Source organism: Schistocerca serialis, chromosome 8 (assembly GCF_023864345.2).
Source record: "Schistocerca serialis cubense isolate TAMUIC-IGC-003099 chromosome 8, iqSchSeri2.2, whole genome shotgun sequence".
Taxonomy (NCBI): domain Eukaryota; kingdom Metazoa; phylum Arthropoda; class Insecta; order Orthoptera; family Acrididae; genus Schistocerca; species Schistocerca serialis.
In genome coordinates, this window is record NC_064645.1 from 252926039 (window position 1) to 252944323 (window position 18285).

The window sequence follows — 18285 nt, forward strand, 5'->3', positions numbered from 1 at the left end:
ACCCAACGTGCTCTAGAAGGTGTACGTCAACTACCCTGGCCAGCAAGATCTCCGGATCTGTCCCCCATGAGCATGTTTGGGACTGGATGAAGCGTCGTCTCACGCGGTCTGCATGTCCAGCACGAACACTGGTCCAACTGAGGCGCCAGGTGGAAATGGCATGGCAAGCCATTCCACAGGACTACATCCAGCATCTCTACGATCGTCTCCATGGGAGAATAGCAGCCTGCATTGCTGCGAAAGGTGGATATACACTGTACTAGTGCCAACATTGTGCATGCTCTGTTGCCTGTGTCTATGTGCCTGTGGTTCTGTCAGTGTGATCATGTGATGTATCTGACCCCAGGAATGTGTCAATAAAGTTTCCCCTTCCTGGGACAATGAATTCACGGTGTTCTTATTTCAATTTCCAGGAGTGTATATATATATATATAGGGAAACATTCCACGTGGGAAAAATATATCTAAAAACAAAGATGATGTGACTTACCAAACGAAAGTGCTGGCAGGTCGATAGACACACAAACAAACACAAACATACACACAAAATTCAAGCTTTCACAACCAACGGTTGCTTCATCAGGAAAGAGGGAAGGAGAGGGAAAGACGAAAGGATGTGGGTTTTAAGGGAGAGGGTAAGGAGTCATTCCAATCCCGGGAGCGGAAAGACTTACCTTAGGGGGAAAAAAGGACAGGTATACACTTGCACACACACACACATATCCATCCACACATACACAGACACAAGCAGACATTTGTAAAGGCAAAGAGTTCGGGCAAAGATGTCAGTCGAGGCAGAAGTACAGAGGCAAAGATGTTGTTGAAAGACAGGTGAGGTATGAGCGGCGGCAAATTGAAATTAGAAATTAGTGGAGATTGAGGCCTGGCGGATAACGAGAAGAGAAGATATACTGAAGGGCAAGTTCCCATCTCCGGAGTACCTTCTAATACCATGTCACCCTCACACCATCCCAACAATGACCCCATTAAGTTTTATTTACATTCCCTCTGCAAACATGCCTTCGCCCTAGCCAGATTACACTCCCATATTTTATTTTCTCAAGCTTGCCTGACATTTGGAATTACCCCCAGAGGCCTCACACTTAAAGTTCCCATCTCTGGCTGTAACCCCTCTTTCCATCAGTCCCTATACCAGTTCCAAACTGAACAATCCATTGCCTTCACCCACCTAATCCTTCACCTACACATCAACTCAGCCAATAAACACACCCGTCAACTCCTATCCTTAATAAAAGTCCTCAGGCTTTCCTCTCCCACATCCACACTGGCTGTTCAGAGCATGCTCCTACAGGCCAACCGCAAATTAGAACAGCATGCCACCCTCCACCTCAAAAAACTATCCAATCTCCTGGTTTCCCACCTCCGGAAAGGCAACTCACTCACCCTTCACAACCTTTCCAGCAAACCTCAACCACCTCTCATTGCACACAGACCCAGTCTCTCCCATCTACTCAATCTCCCACTTCCAGCTCCACTCCCCCCAAAACCTCAAAATTCCAATCAACACAATCTGGAACCACAACACCCCAATTCAGTAGTTAACCTTTCCTCCAAACCTCTCTCCCAATCCAAAACCTCTGTCCTATCCAAAGGCCTCACCTTCAGCCCCACTCCCAGATTCAACCAAACAGCCCTTGTCAAAGATTTACTGTCCTACACCCATACTCTCTGCTGGAAATATCACTTTGCCATGAAGAAAAATGATCCTAATCCTAATCCCCAAGACACTATCCAATTTGAACCCTGCCTGGAACAGTTACATCCTCCGTCACAGCGGGACCCACCTCCTCTTCCTCAAAATCACCCTCTCCAAACTTTCCAGGAATTTCTGACTTCCAGCCCTGCCTCTCAATCCTTCTTAAAAAACCTTAATCCTACTCCCAACATCACCACTGCTGAAGCCCAGGCTATCCGTGATCTGAAGGCTGACCGATCCATCGTCATTCTTCCGGCAGACAAGGGTTCCACGACCGTGACACTTGATCGTCGGGAGTATGTGGCTGAGGGACAGCGTCAGCTTTCAGACAACACTACTTACAAAGTTTGCCAAGGTAACCCATTCCTGATGTCCAGGCCAAGCTTCAAGGGATCCTCAGAATCTTAGGCCCCCTACAAAACCTTTCACCTGACTCCATCAACCTCCTGACCCCACCAACACCCCGCACCCCTACCTTCTACCTTCTTCCTAAAATTCACAAACCCAATCACCCTGGCCGTCCCATTGTAGCTGGTTACCAAGCCCCCACAGAATGTATCTCTGCCTATGTAGATCAACACCTTCAACCCATTACATGCAGTCTCCCATCCTTCATCAAAGACACCAACCACTTTCTCGAACGCCTGGAATCCTTACCCAGTCTGTTACCCCCGGAAACCATCCTTGCATCCTTGTAACCATTGATGCCACTTCCTTATACACAAATATTCCGCACGTCCAGGGCCTCGCTGCGATGGAGCACTTCCTTTCACGCCAATCACCTGCCACCCTACCTAAAACCTCTTTTCTCATTACCTCAGCCAGCTTCATCCTGACCCACAACTTCTTCACTTTCGAAGGCCAGACATATCAACAATTAAAGGGAACAGCCATGGGTACCAGGATGGCCCCCTCGTACGCCAACCTATTCATGGGTCGCTTAGAGGAAGCCTTCTTGGTTACCCAGGCCTGCCAACCCAAAGTTTGGTACAGATTTATTGATGACATTTTCATGATCTGGACTCACAGTGAAGAAGAACTCCAGAATTTCCTCTCCAACCTCAACTCCTTTGGTTCCATCAGTTTCACCTGGTCCTACTCCAAATCTCATGCCACTTTCCTTGACGTTGACCTCCACCTGTCCAATGGCCAGCTTCACACGTCCGTCCACATCAAACCCACCAACAAGCAACAGTACCTCCATTATGACAGCTGCCACCCATTCCACATCAAACGGTCCCTTCCCTACAGCCCAGGTCTTCGTGGCAAACGAATATGCTCCAGTCCGGAATCCCTGAACCATTACACCAACAACCTGAAAACAGCTTTCGCATCCCGCAGCTACCCTCCCGACCTGGTACAGAAGCAAATAACCAGAGCCACTTCCTCATCTCCTCAAACCCAGAACCTCCCACAGAAGAACCCCAAAAGTGCCCCACTTGTGACAGGATACTTTCCGGGACTGGATCAGACTCTGAATGTGGCTCTCCAGCAGGGATACGACTTCCTCAAATCCTGCCCTGAAATGAGATCCATCTTTCATGAAATCCTCCCCACTCCACCAAGAGTGTCTTTCCGCCGTCCACCTAACCGTCGTAACCTCTTAGTTCATCCCTATGAAATCCCCAAACCACCTTCCCTACCCTCTGGCTCCTACCCTTGTAACTGCCCCCAGTGTAAAACCTGTCCCATGCACCCTCCCACCACCACCTACTCCAGTCCTGTAACCCAGAAGGTATACACGATCAAAGGCAGAGCCACGATTGAAACTACCCACATGATTTACCAATTGACCTGCCTACACTGTGAAGCTTTCTATGTGGGAATGACCAGCAACAAACTGTCCATTCGCATGAATGGACACAGGCAGACAGTGTTTGTTGGTAATGAGGATCACCCTGTGGCTAAACATGCCTTGGTGCACGGCCAGCACATCTTGGCACAGTGTTACACCGTTCGGGTCATCTGGATACTTCCCACTAACACCAACCTGTCAGAACTCCGGAGATGGGAACTTGCCCTTCAGTATATCCTCTCTTCTCATTATCTGCCAGGCCTCAATCTCCGCTAATTTCTAATTTCAATTTTTGCCGCCGCTCATACCTCACCTGTCTTTCAACAACATCTTTGCCTCTGTACTTCCGCCTCGACTGACATCTCTGCCCAAACTCTTTGCCTTTACAAATGTCTACTTGTGTCTGTGTATGTGCGGATGGATATGTGTGTGTGTGCGCGAGTGTATACCTCTTTCTGCTTCCGGGATTGGAATGACTCCTTACCCTCTCCCTTAAAACTCACATCCTTTCATCTTTCCCTCTCCTTCCCTCTTTCCTGACGAAGCAACCATTGGTTGTGAAAGCTTGAATTTTGTGTGTATGTTTGTGTCTGTTTGTGTGTCTATCGACGTGCCAGCACTTTCGTTTGGTAAGTCACATCATCTTTGTTTTTTTATATACATATATATATATAATAGAGGGAAACAATCCACGTGGGAAAAATATATCTAAAAACAAAGATGATGTGACTTACCAAATGAAAGCGCTGGCACGTCAATAGACACACAAACAAACACAAACATACACACAAAATTCAAGCTTTCGCAACCAATGGTTGCTTCATCAGGAAAGAGGGAAGGAGAGGGAAAGACGAAAGGATGTGGGCTTTAAGGGAGAGGGTAAGGAGTAATTCCAATCCTGGGAACGGAAAGACTTACCTTAAGGGGAAAAAAAGGACAGGTATACACTCGCACACACACCCATATCCAACTGCACATACACAGACACAAGCAGACATTTGTAAAGGCAAAGAGTTTCGGCAGAGATGTCAGTCGAGGCAGAAGTACAGATGCAAAGATGTTGTTGAAAGACAGGTGAGGTATGAGTGGCGGCAACTTGAAATTAGCGGAGGTTGAGGCCTGGCGGATAACGAGAAGAGAGGATATACTGAAGGGCAAGTTCCCATCTCCGGAGTTCTGACAGGTTGGTATTAGTGGGAAGTATCCAGATAACCCGGACAGTGTAACACTGTGCAAAATGTGCTGGCCATGCACCAAGGCATGTTTAGCCACAGGGTGATCCTCATTACCAACAAACACTGTCTGCCTGTGTCCATTCATGCGAATGGACAGTTTGTTGCTGGTCATTCCCACATTGTCCATTCGCATGGATGGACACAGGCAGACAGTGTTTGTTGGTAATGAGGATCACCCTGTGGCTAAACATGCCTTGTTGCACGCCCAGCCCATCTTGGCACAGTGTTACACCATCCGGGTTATCTGGATACTTCCCACTAATACCAACCTGTCAGAACTCCAGAGATGGGAACTTGCCCTTCAGTATATCTTCTCTTCTCGTTATCCGCCAGGCCTCAACCTCCGCTAATTTCAAGTTGCCGCCACTCATACCTCACCTGTCTTTCAACAACATCTTTGCCTCTGTACTTCTGCCTCGACTGACATCTCTGCTGAAACTCTTTGCCTTTACAAATGTCTGCTTGTGTCTGTGTATCTGCGGTTGGATATGGGTGTGCGCGAGTGTATACCTGTCCTTTTTTTCCCCCTAAGGTAATTATTTCTGCTCTCGGGATTGGAATGGCTCCTTACCCTCTCCCTTAAAGCCCACATCCTTTTGTCTTTCCCTCTCCTTCCCTCTTTCCTGAAGAAGCAACCATTGGTTGCGAAAGCTTGAATTTTGTGTGTATGTTTGTGTTTGTTTGTTTGTGTATCGACCTGCCAGCACTTTCGTTTGGTAAGTCACATCATCTTCATTGTTCAGTGCCAATTTGGAATCCAGCAACCTTACGGCCATTATCTGGTGCATCTTTGTAGGGCACACAGTCCCGCAATGTGTGCTCTGGAGTTCCCACACTGTTGCTGCTGCAACTATCATTCATCTCTTTTTTAATTTTGTGCAGATGTGTAACATATAGCCCATGACCAGTAAGGTAATGTATTAGTCCACTCAGTTGGTGAAGGAATCTCAGTTTTAGGCTTTCCCTGATCTTATGTAGAAATTCATATATTTCCTGCTTGTTCAGGAAGAAGAGTGCCATTCATTTTCCCATAGTTGTAATAAGCAATATTGTTTTAACTTTTTCATATTGGCCTCAGTTGCAAGTATCTTTCATACTTCCATTTAAGTTCAATTCTTTTACCAATAAAGCACTCCCCTTTTTGTGATTTCAGATTAAATTCCAGTGAGCAGGTTCCCAGAGTTACTAACAATGTATCATTCAGTCTTATACAGCAGGTGCCCTATAATTTTAGAAGAGCTCCTCACTGAACTCTTCCAGCTAATGAAGCTAGATTCACAAATTGCAATTCATGAGCCCAAATGCTTACATCATATCATACACCTGATCCTAATATAAATTGATTGTATGCTCTGTTAGGAAGCAGAGCATAGTCAGTAAGTTGTGTGGCAGCTGAAGTCGCCATGAAGCACAACTGAGATGGGCAAATCCATTGGTTCTCTGCTACTGTAAAGAAGTGTGCATCATGACTGAAAGGCTGTTTGCATACTTACATGAACCAGTCCTTTACACCCCATTATACTACTTTATTGGCTACTTTGCTTTGGACTTAGATTTCAATTTTGGCCTGACTGGGACAATTTGTTTTTTGCTTATGATGAACTTGGCATCCATTCTGGAATTTAATGGCTTGCAACTTCTTAGATGAAGTTACGCATTGCTGTCATCCAGCTTTTATCATCCGTACACTTTCCGCGGCCAAGTGAACTTCGCTCTGAGCACCATGTAGCAGAAGATAACTATCGTGAATATAAAGAACAATTTGTGTTTTTATTGAGTGGGGTACAAAAATAATTACAGTGTGTTTCCAGTATATCTGTGGACCTCACGCAGCAGAATTTGTTGAGTTATTGTGTATTTTGAGTATCATTTGTTCTTAAATGTAAGCTCTCAGTGTAATTGTCATCATGGAGCTAGACTATAACGGTATGAAGAGTAGTATGCATATTTTACACTAGACTGTGCCGGTATTTTTACCAGATATGGTGACAGAGCAACACATGTACAATTCACATTTAGAAGAAATGACCAGAATACAAGTGAGGCTTGCTCTATTTACAATTTTGTTTCCAAACCCTCTTCAAATAAATGATGAGAAGAATAATAACTGAAGTTTGTGACATGCTCCTTTTCTTTGAATGCTGTCAAGTAAAAGCACATGGTCCATACCTATCAACTCTCAGTATTAGCAAAATGGAATAGGCCTCCACCAGTAAAAAAATAATAAATTCTTAAATCATAAAGTATGCATAAAACGTTTCAGAAATCTGCTCTCATGAACTTCTTTGGTCTTGAAAGACTCCAGGCAGTAGCACTAATCTCAAAAAAATACTCATTTTTCTGTGTATCTGCTCACCTTTATATACAGGGTGGTCCATTGATAGTGACCAGGCCAAATGTATCATGAAATAAGCATCAAACGAAAAAACTACAAAGAACGAAACTCGTCTAGCTTGAAGGGGAAAACCAGATGGCGCTATAGTTGGCCCGCTAGATGGTGCTGCCGTAGGTCAAACGGATATCAACTGCATTTTTTAAAAATAGGAACCACCATTTTTTATAACATATTCGTGTAGTACGTAAAGAAATATGAATGTTTTAGTTGGATCACTTTTTTCGCTTTGTGATAGATGATGCTGTAATAGTCACAAACGTAAAAGTACTTGGTATCACGTAACATTCTGCCATTGCGGACCGTATTTGCTTCATGATACATTACCCATGTTAAAACAGACCATTTACCAATTGTGGAAAAGGTCGATATCGTGTTGATGTATGACTGTTAGCGTTGTTGTGGTCTTCAGTCCTGAGACTGGTTTGATGCAGCTCTCCATGCTACTCTATCCTGTGCAAGCTTCTTCATCTCCCAGTACCTACTGCAACCTACATCCTTCTGAATCTGCTTAGTGTATTCATCTCTTGGTCTCCCTCTACGATTTTTACCCTCCACGCTGCCCTCTAATACTAAATTGGTGATCCCTTGATGCCTCAGAACATGTCCTACCAACCAATCCCTTCTTCTGGTCAAGTTGTGCCACAAACTTCTCTTTTCCCCAATCCTATTCAATACTTCCTCATTAGTTATGTGATCTACCCATCTAATCTTCAGCATTCTTCTGTAGCACCACATTTCAAAAGCTTCTATTCTCTTCTTGTCCAAACTATTTATTGTCCATGTTTCACTTCCATACATGGCTACGCTCCATACAAATACTTTCAGAAATGACTTCCTGACACTTAAATCTATACTCGATGTTAACAAATTTCTCTTCTTCAGAAACGCTTTCCTTGCCATTGCCAGTCTACATTTTATATCCTCTCTACTTCGACCATCATCAGTTATTTTGCTCCCCAAATAGCAAAACTCCTTTACTACTTTAAGTGTCTAATTTCCTAATCTAATTCCCTCAGCATCACCCGACTTAATTCGACTACATTCCATTATCCTCGTTTTGCTTTTGTTGATGGTCATCTTATATCCTCCTTTCAAGTTACTGTCCATTCCATTCAACTGCTCTTCCAAGTCCTTTGCTGTCTCTGACAGAATTTCAATGTCATCGGCGAACCTCAAAGTTTTTATTTCTTCTCCATGGATTTTAATACCTACTCCAAATTTTTCTTTTGTTTCTTTTACTGCTTGCTCAATATACAGATTGAATAACATCGGGGAGAGGCTACAGCCCTGTCTTACTCCCTTCCCAACCACTGCTTCCCTTTCATGTCCCTCGAGTCTTATAACTGCCATCTGGTTTCTGTACAAATTGTAAATAGCCTTTCACTCCCTGTACTTTACCCCTGCCACCTTTAGAATTTGAAAGAGAGTATTCCAGTCAACATTGTCAAAAGCTTTCTCTAAGTCTACAAATGCTAGAAATGTAGGTTTGCCTTTCCTAATCTTTCTTCTAAGATAAGTCGTAAGGTTAGTATTGCCTCACGTGTTCCAGTATTTCTACGGAATCCAAACTGATCTTCCCCGAGGTTGGCATCTACTAGTTTTTCCATTCGTCTGTAAAGAATTTGTGTTAGTATTTTGCAGGTGTGGCTTATTAAACCGATTGTTCGGTAATTTTCACATCTGTCAACACCTGCTTTCTTTGGGATTGGAATTATTATATTCTTCTTGAAGTCTGAGGGTATTTCGCCTGTTTCATACATCTTGCTCACCAGATGGTAGAGTCTTGTCAGGACTGGCTCTCCCAAGGCCGTCAGTAGTTCCAATGGAATGTTGTCTACTCCGGGGGCCTTGTTTCGACTCAGGTCTTTCAGTGCTCTGTCAAACTCTTCACGCAGTATCGTATCTCCCATTTCATCTTCATCTACATCCTCTTCCATTTCCATAATATTGTCCTCAAGTACATCGCCTTTGCATAGACCCTCTATATACTCCTTCCACCTTTGCGCTTTCCCTTCTTTGCTTAGAACTGGGTTTCCATCTGAGCTCTTGATGTTCGTATGTGTGGTTCTCTTATCTCCAAAGGTCTCTTTAATTTTCCTGTAGGCAGTATCTATCTTACCCCTAGTGAGATAGTCCTCTGCATCCTTACATTTGTCCTCTAGCCATCCCCGCTTAGCCATTTTGCACTTCCTGTCGATCTCATTTTTGAGACGTTTGTATTCTTTTTTGCCTGTTTCATTTACTGCATTTTTATATTTTCTCCTTTCATCAATTAAGTTCAATGTTTCTTCTGTTACCCAAGGATTTCTACTAGCCCTCGTCTTTTTACCTACTTGATCCTCTGCTGCCTTCACTACTTCATTCCTCAAAGCTACCCATTCTTCTTCTACTGTATTTCTTTCCCCCATTCCTGTCAATTGTTCCCTTATGCTCTCCCTGAAACTCTGTAGAACCTCTGGTTCTTTCAGTTTATCCAGGTCCCATCTCCTTAAATTCCCACCTTTTTGCAGTTTCTTCAGTTTTAATCTACAGGTCATAACCAATAGATTGTGGTCAGAGTCCACATCTGCCCCTGGAAATGTCTTACAATTTAAAACCTGGTTCCTAAATCTCTGTCTTACCATTATATAATCTATCTGATACCTTTTAGTATCTCCAGGGTTCTTCCATGTATACATCCTTCTTTCATGATTCTTAAACCAAGTGTTAGCTATGATTAAGTTGTGTTCTGTGCAAAATTCAAACAGGCATCTTCCTCTTTCATTTCTTAGCCCCAATCCATATTCACCTACTATGTTTCCTTCTCTCCCTTTCCCTACTACAGAATTCCAGTCACCCATGACTATTAAATTTTCGTCACCCTTCACTATCTGAATAATCTCTCTTATTTCATGATACATTTCTTCAATTTCTTCATCATCTGCAGAGCTAGTTGGCATATAAACTTGTACTACTGTAGTAGGTGTGGGCTTCGTATCTATCTTGGCCACAATAATGCATTCACTATACTGTTTGTAGTAGCATGCCCGCATTCCTATTTTCCTATTCATTATTAAACCTCCTCCTGCATTACCCCTATTTGATTTTGTGTTTATAACTCTGTAGTCACCTGACCAGAAGTCTTGTTCCTCCTGCCACTGAACTTCACTAATTCCCACTATATCTAACTTTAACCTATCCATTTCCCTTTTTAAATTTTCTAACCTACCTGCCTGATTAAGTGATCTGACATTCCACGCTCCGATCCGTAGAACGCCAGTTTTCTTTCTCCTGATAACGACATCCTCTTGAGTAGTCCCCACCCGGAAATCCAAATGGGGGACTATTTTACCTCTGGAATATTTTACCCAAGAGGACGCCATCATCATTTAATCATACAGTAAAACTGCATGCCCTCGGGAAAAATTACGGCCATAGTTTCACCTTGCTTTCAGCCGTTCGCAGTACCAGGCCGTTTTGGTTATTGTTACAAGGCCAGATCAGTCAATCATCCAGACTGTTGCCCTTGCAACTACTGAAAAGGCTGCTGCCCCTCTTCAGGAACCACACGTTTGTCTGGCCTCTCAACAGATACTCCTCCATTGTGGTTGCACCTACGGTACGGCTATCTGTATCACTGAGGCACGCAAGCCTCCCCACCCACAGCAAGGTCCATGGTTCATGGGGGGAGGGATATATGGCTATTGTGATCAAAATGCCCAACAGGCGTGTGCTATGTATGCTGCATGGTATGCTGGATGACATCATCCAAGTGTCCAGACCTTCTGCCAGATAGTTACGTTATTTAAGGAAACAGGAAGTGTTCAGTCACATGTGAAACGTCAACCTCAACCTGCAACAAATGATGATGCCCAAATAGGTGTTTTAGCTGCTGTCGTGGTTAATCCACACATCAGTAGCAGACAAACTGCGTGAGAATCAGGAATCTCAAAAACGTAGTGTTGAGAATGCCACATCAACATCGATTGCACCCATACCATACTGTCCAGCACATAGCTCGTGTGCAGTTGAAGAGGTATTGAACAGCATATTTCATGACAGGTGGATTGGTTGTCAAAGCACCGTACCATGGCCCGCACATTCACCGGATCTGATGTCCCCAGATTGCTTTCTGTGGGGAAAGTTGAAGGATATTTGCTATCATGATCCACCGACAATGCCTGACAACATACGTCAGTGCATTGTCAATGCATGTGCAAACATTACGGAAAGCAAACTACTCTCTGTTGAGAGGAATGTCATCACACGTATTGCCAAATGCATTGAGGTTGACGGACATCAGTTTGAGCATTTATTGCATTAATGTGGTATTTACAGGTAATCACACTTTAAAAGCATGCGTTCTCAGAAATGATAGGTTCACAAAGGTACATGTATCACATTGGAACAACTGAAATAAAATGTTCAAACGTACCTACGTTCTGTATTTTAATTTAAGAAACCTACCTGTTACCAACTGAGTGTCTAAAATTGTGAGCCATATGTTTGTGATTATTACAGTGCCATCTATCATAAAGTGAAAAAAGTGGTCAACTAAAACATTCATATTTCTTTACGTATAACACGAATATATAATAAAAAATGGGGGTTCCTATTTTAAAAAATGCAGTTGATATCAGTTTGACCTATGGCAGTGCCATCTAGTGGGCCAACCATAGCGCCATCTGGTTTCCCCCTTCAAGCTAGACAAGTTCCAGTTTTTGTAGTTTTTTCATGAACTCAAATCTGGAATTTCCTTGCTCAGAATATTTACACAAGCTTTGACTATTTCTGTGGATAAATACAAATTTATTCATAAATGTAAGATTATGTATATGACTCACTTGGGAAAGACTGTGGTCCCGAGTTTTGAAACCAATTAACATGTAATATATACTGTTTCCATTTGTAGGAACTTCCCACTGAGGTACAATACTCCTCACCTCATGGAACAGGGCTGTGGAAACATGAATGAAAGGGTTAGACATTGAGTATAACAAATCCAGTCACATATAACTTCATCTTCACAATCTAATGCGCTCTTAAGTACACTAAACGGTGTTACCCACCTTGGTACAGAATGAAATCATGTCCAACAGCCTGTTCTTCTATCACATCATCTTCATGCAGATCTGGCAGTCTTTTTTTGCAGCTGTCGATAAAGTGAACTTCAGGAAAAACAGCTGTTGGAAAAAAAGAAACACACATTGTATAATTAAGCTTAAATGAAGAATGCTTTGAAATAGTACATCTTTTACAGGGCAGCTTAGGTAACATTACATCATATTACTCATTCCACAACATGATATTTTGTCATGTTCAAGAAAATGCACTGAAACAACAATTGTTTTTTGCAGAACATCTATAAGAAATTTGCTGTTTTGATTAGGCATTATGAAAATTTTATTTCTACACTGAGATTCCTTCAGATTTTTCTCCTTGCAGAGGAGGACATAAATTCAAACCTAACTAAAATCAACACATTTATTTTCATTTCATTTTTTCTGTCTATGTATTCCATAAATCTAAGTAACAATGACCTTGTTCTAGTTGTGGACTGTGTTAATACTGTTGTAATTCTTCGGATTCTTCTGGTGCACTTCGTGTGGAAATAGTTCACAGGTGAACAGTCAGATACAGTGCCAAAGGGCAAAATATTTTGGTGAACGACCAGATTGCCATCATCAGGTGCACTGATGAACTGACTTATGGAGGGCCAGTGTCACACTTCATTTTTATCTCCTCCCCCTCTCCTTCTAATCAGCTCCTCCATCAGACCCCCCCCCCCTTCCCCTATCTCTTCCTCCTGATAACACAGTGTTCCATTCTAGGTTTGCACCAAGGTGTATATACTGGCAGCTGCTTGCTGTTCCTCTACCTGCCCCCAAAATCAGTTTGGTGTATGATATCTCATTTCACTTCTTGACCATTCTAATAGCAGTGTCCCATGCCATGCCAGCAATTTCAGAAAATTGGCTGATGGAATCACATGGTATGGATTATGACCACACCAAGGTTCTGACATAGATTTCCAATTTCTGGGCTATGTGATTAGATATCTATCGAGATTCAAGTAATGGATCCACTGATAAATTGTGATAATGGGTACATCCTTCATAAGATATGGGAATGGTAAAGAAGAGAAATGAGATATTAGACATATGATCAGCTTCAGTGGCAGGTGGAGGAACAACAGAGCTGCTGCCACTCTGTGCACCTGGACGTGAACCTAGGACAGCACACTGTATGGTGGTAGGAGTGAGGGTAGGGATGGTAGGTGCAGATAGCTGATGCAGCAGCCAATCAGTGCAACAGGGGTAGGAGATAAAAATGTGTTTCAAGCCCCCCATCCGTCAGTTCTACAGTATAGCTGATGGTGGCAATGTGGTTATTTGCTGAAATACAGTGCCTGTTGCACACTAACATACAGAACTTCACCTATGAGCTATTTCAACATATTATTACTGTTACCACAAAAATTTACTTGCACAACACATATCAATAAAATACTTTTTCAGACAGTCCTTAAACACACACACATTATATATATCTGAAAATTTATTTCTCATTATGCTCGACAAAAATTTTGCTCCACCTGCGAGTTTGTGGATGTGTGTAGTCTTATATTCAAGGGGAGCAGAAAATGAAAGAATAAGCCTTATGAAACTAAAAGAAAAAATAAAATTTTTGCAATAGGAGGTGTTTCCAAATAATTACGGGAATTTTAATTTTTTAGGGGAATTTTGTTTATTAATGTACATCAGTGTTATCCCCTTTAAAATTGTCCTCATTAGATATTATACACTCATGCCAGATTTTTTTCTAATCTTTGAACTACTTCTGAAATCTGATCTTTGGGATATCTTTTAGTTTTCTTAGTGATGTTTCTTTAAACTCATTTATGATGGTAAAACAAATGCCCTTGAAGGATTTTTTTGTTTTTGGAAAAAGAAAAAAGTCACATGGAGCCATGTTTGGTGAATATGGAGGGTGGAGCATCATAACAACATGGTACTGGTTTTGGCCAAAAATTCACAGACAAGCAATGAACAGCAAGCTGCTCACTAGGTGGTAGAGAAGATGCTGCTCAGACTTGCCACGTTTTCTGATGCTGGCACTCCTTAAGTCATCCAGTGTGTGGGAGGACTCCTGCAACAACAGACTACCATTTTCAGCTGGTCATTGGCTGAACTGGCTTCACATCAACAGATTCCATATGGCACTCAATTCATTTTATTCCTACCTCCTGTAGAAAGGTTTTCATCAGGTGGGTACTGTATGTTTAGGCATTATCATCTTGCAAGATGAACCTTTATCACCAACATGTTGTCTCTAGGGCCAGACAAAAGGTTGGAGGATGCTGTTATGATACTAAACAGGTCTCAAATTAAGTTCACTAGCCATGAGAATGGTTCAACATCTGTACATGATACTGGCACAGAATGGGACTGACCCACCTCCTTGCTAAACCTATGTGCCCACATATCACAGACATTTATTGACACTTCGCTGCCCTCATACTATTTTCAGCAATCATTTGGAGTCAGATAAACCCTGAATTATTGGTGAAGAGGACTCAATGCCACTGAAAATAAACCATTCAGAAGATATTTATGTTGTAATGGTTTGTTTCCATGGAATAGAAATATTTATGGAGTGAGCATAGTGTTGTACTGTGTATGTCATGAACTTCAAACTGGAACTGTCACGTAGCTTCTGCATAATGCTTTTTCTTTATATTTGGTGCTAAGCACAAAACATTAACATTACAATTATTTGCCCTGTTTTACTTGTTTATTCATTAGTAACAAATTCAAATGGCTCTGAGCACTATGCGACTTAACTTCTGAGATCATTAGTCGCCTAGAACTTAGAACTAATTAAACCTAACTAACGTAAGGACATAACACACATCCATGCCCGAGGCAGGATTCGAACCTGCGGTCGCTCAGTTCCAGACTGTAGCGCCTAGAACTGCACGGCCACTCCGGCCGGCCATTAGTAACAGCAACTGTGAATAACTGTTGCAGCTAAGGAAGTAAATAGAAATATGTCAAAGGAGGAAAAGCTATTTTCATAAGCAGGTATGGTACTACAAAGGTCAAATTACAGTTACCATTCTAGTAAGAGACACCTTATGCATTGACAAATATCGAGACATGGTGTGAAACTTCCTGGCAGATTAAAACTGTGTGCCGACGTGACACTTGAACTTGGGGCCTTTGCATTTCGTGGATAAGTGCTCTACCAACTGAGCTAACGTTTTTTTTTTGTTTTGTTCACAATTATTATCATTATCTGGTCTGGGCAGACATCATAAGACACCACTTAAAGTTCATTGTTTTATTACAGAGGGCAGCCAACCTCTGACCGAACACCCTAAGCTACTGTGCTGGCTTATTTGTACCAAGGCCATGATTTGAACCTGGGCCTCCTGCCCACTAGGCAAATGCGCAAACAACTACATCGCCCTGGCACACAAAACTTGAGCTTGGGACCTTTGCCTTTCGCAGGCAAGTGCTCTACCAGCTGAGCTAACTAAGCACAGGTTTACTTTCACCAGTACCTCTGTCTCCTACCTTCCAAAATTCGCAGAAGCTCTCCTGCGGAATTTGCGAGACTAGCACTCCTGGAAGAAAGGATATTGCCTTTACATGGCTTAAGCACAATCTGTTGGAAGTTTCCAGAATGAAATTATCACTTTGTATTAGAGTGTGTGCTGATACGAAACTTCTGAAAATAAATATATTTTGCTAACTTCTGAATACTACTTGGAATGTTGGCGGCTGAAATTCTGTTCGCCACACCTCAATGCTTGCGCCATAGATATTCCTCCTAGGTGGTTGTATCTGACCTCCAGATTTTCTGATGTGTACTGCCCATAAATGAGTGTGTATACCACATGCCTGTCAGGGAGTTCCCATCTGGATAGTTCAGCAACTCTTCTTTTTGTTTGATGCCACTTTAGCGACTTGTGAATCGATGACGATGAAATAATAATGAGGACAAAAACACCCACACACAAACACACACACAGTCCTGAGAGGAAAAAACCTCGACCTGCCTGGGATTCGAATTTGAGGCTCATTGATCAAGAGCCAGCAACACTAACCACAATACCTCGAGCTGCTATTATCTGTGCTACTGGCCTTAGACCATAGATGATACAGATCGCACAGGACATGATTATATTGAAAGCAACATCTTGATGACCTGGCGATGGAATTCTTTTGCAGCTGCTTTATGAGTAAACATCGATTTTCTTTTGTATAGTAGTGTTGGAAGTCGTATGGCTAGGGCCTCCCGTTGGGTAGACCAGTTGCCTGATGCAAGTCTTTTGAGGTGGCGCCAGAACACAACACCCAGTCCATGAGTGGAGAAACTCTTTAACCCAGCTAGGAATCGAACCCGGGCCCCCCGCATGGCATTCCCCTGCAATGAGCACTCAGCTGCCGAGCCGAACATAGTATAGTAGTGTTGGTAAAGGTTTTTTAAATTATAATGTTGAAGTCTTGTGCAGCGTTTGCTTGCGCCGGAAATACGTGAAACAAAGTAATATTTCATTGCACAGGTACCATAGTTTTGAAATTCAAAAGTGTTGAGAAGGTTTTCGAGGTGAATGACCTACAGGACGAAGCTAAGACGTTATACCATTTTTACACATATCTTCTCTTTGAGGGAATTTGAGCATAAATTTGACGTATTTAATGAACTTTTTCTTCTTCTTTTCCCCAGAATTTATGCCGTCTAGTCCGAGGTCCATTTTTACAGGGTTAGGTTTTCTTTCGCATTTAATGACAATGGTTATATACAAGTATCTGTATCGAAAGAATGTGTAGAAAATTTATGAAATATTCAATGTCTGTTTTTTTACTGTTCACGATACAAATTTCGTAATTTCTTTTTAGGTAATACCGACAGTGGCAACAGTTTTTGCACTGACGAAGTACGAAGGCAAGTTCAGAACCCTGAGTTTAAGGAAGAATTATAAGGCGAATGACCTCACAAAGCCATCCAGGAAACAGTTTTCGCCTGAAAATTTTGCCAGTTTCGGTATCGTATCAGAAGGAAACTGAAGCCATAAGCTTTGCCATGATCTTCATTGTATTATTTACCTCCGCATTTAGCACCCAAAGAACAAAAAAGAGGGAACATCAGTTCGGAGAAATGCTGAAAAAGCGTCGTCCGCTTCGGAAAATATACTATAAGACGCCTTTATTCGCACCTGATCAGTACGACCTGATACATACAATCGGATGTCATTTCTTGTGGTAGCATAAAAGAATCATCTCACTCGTGCTTTCCAGGTACCAATTGAAAACTAAATGCATCCTGCCAAACTGATGTTTTGCCTTCTAGTCGTTTGGAAATGGAGAACCAAATGTCGCACAGCGCAGCAAAAGGGAGAATTCAGTGAGTGAAACGTAATTTAAAAGCTTATAAAAACTGCACCAAGGAAGAGCTGCAAATACAGCGTGTCGGAAAAATCTTATTAATATTAAATGTTCAGCAGATAGTAGTACAGCTAAACATACACTGATGTTTGTTTTGTTGTGGTCTTCAGTCCTGAGACTGGTTTGATGCAGCTCTCCATGCTGTTCTATCCTGTGCAAGCTTCTTCATCTCCCAGTACCTACTGCAACCTACATCATTCTGAATCTGCTTAGTGTATTCATCTCTTGGTCTCCCTCTACGATTTTTACCCTCCACGCTGCCCTCTAATGCTAAATTTGTGATCCCTTGATGCCTCAAAACACGTCCTAACAACCGATCCCTTCTTCTAGTCAAGTTGTGCCACAAACTTCTCTTCTCCCCAATCCTATTCAATACCTCCTCATTAGTTACGTGATCTACCCACCTTGTCTTCAGCATTCTTCTGTAGCACCACATTTCGAAAGCTTCTATTCTCTTCTTGTCCAAACTAGTTATCGTCCATGTTTCACTTCCATACATGGCTACACTCCATACAAATACTTTGAGAAACGACTTCCTGACACTTAAATCTATACTCGATGTTAACAAATTTCTCTTCTTCAGAAACGATTTCCTTGCCATTGCCAGTCTACAGTTTATATCCTCTCTACTTCGACCATCATCAGTTATTTTACTCCCTAAATAGCAAAACTCCTTTACTACTTTAAGTGTCTCATTTCCTAATCTAATTC

The 18285-nt window shown here is 42.2% G+C and overlaps 1 protein-coding gene across 1 annotated transcript in view; it reads right to left on the bottom strand.

Moving 5' to 3' along the window:
• The window catches only part of LOC126416507 (uncharacterized), a 431842-nt gene that overhangs the window by 35411 nt on the left and 378146 nt on the right, over nt 1–18285 (bottom strand). The window contains exons 3-4 of the mRNA XM_050084248.1: nt 12190–12303; nt 11965–12077 (exon numbers count right to left, since the gene is read on the bottom strand). Coding sequence (XP_049940205.1) covers nt 11965–12077; nt 12190–12303 — 227 coding nt within the window. The remainder of the gene's footprint in view (nt 1–11964; nt 12078–12189; nt 12304–18285) is intronic.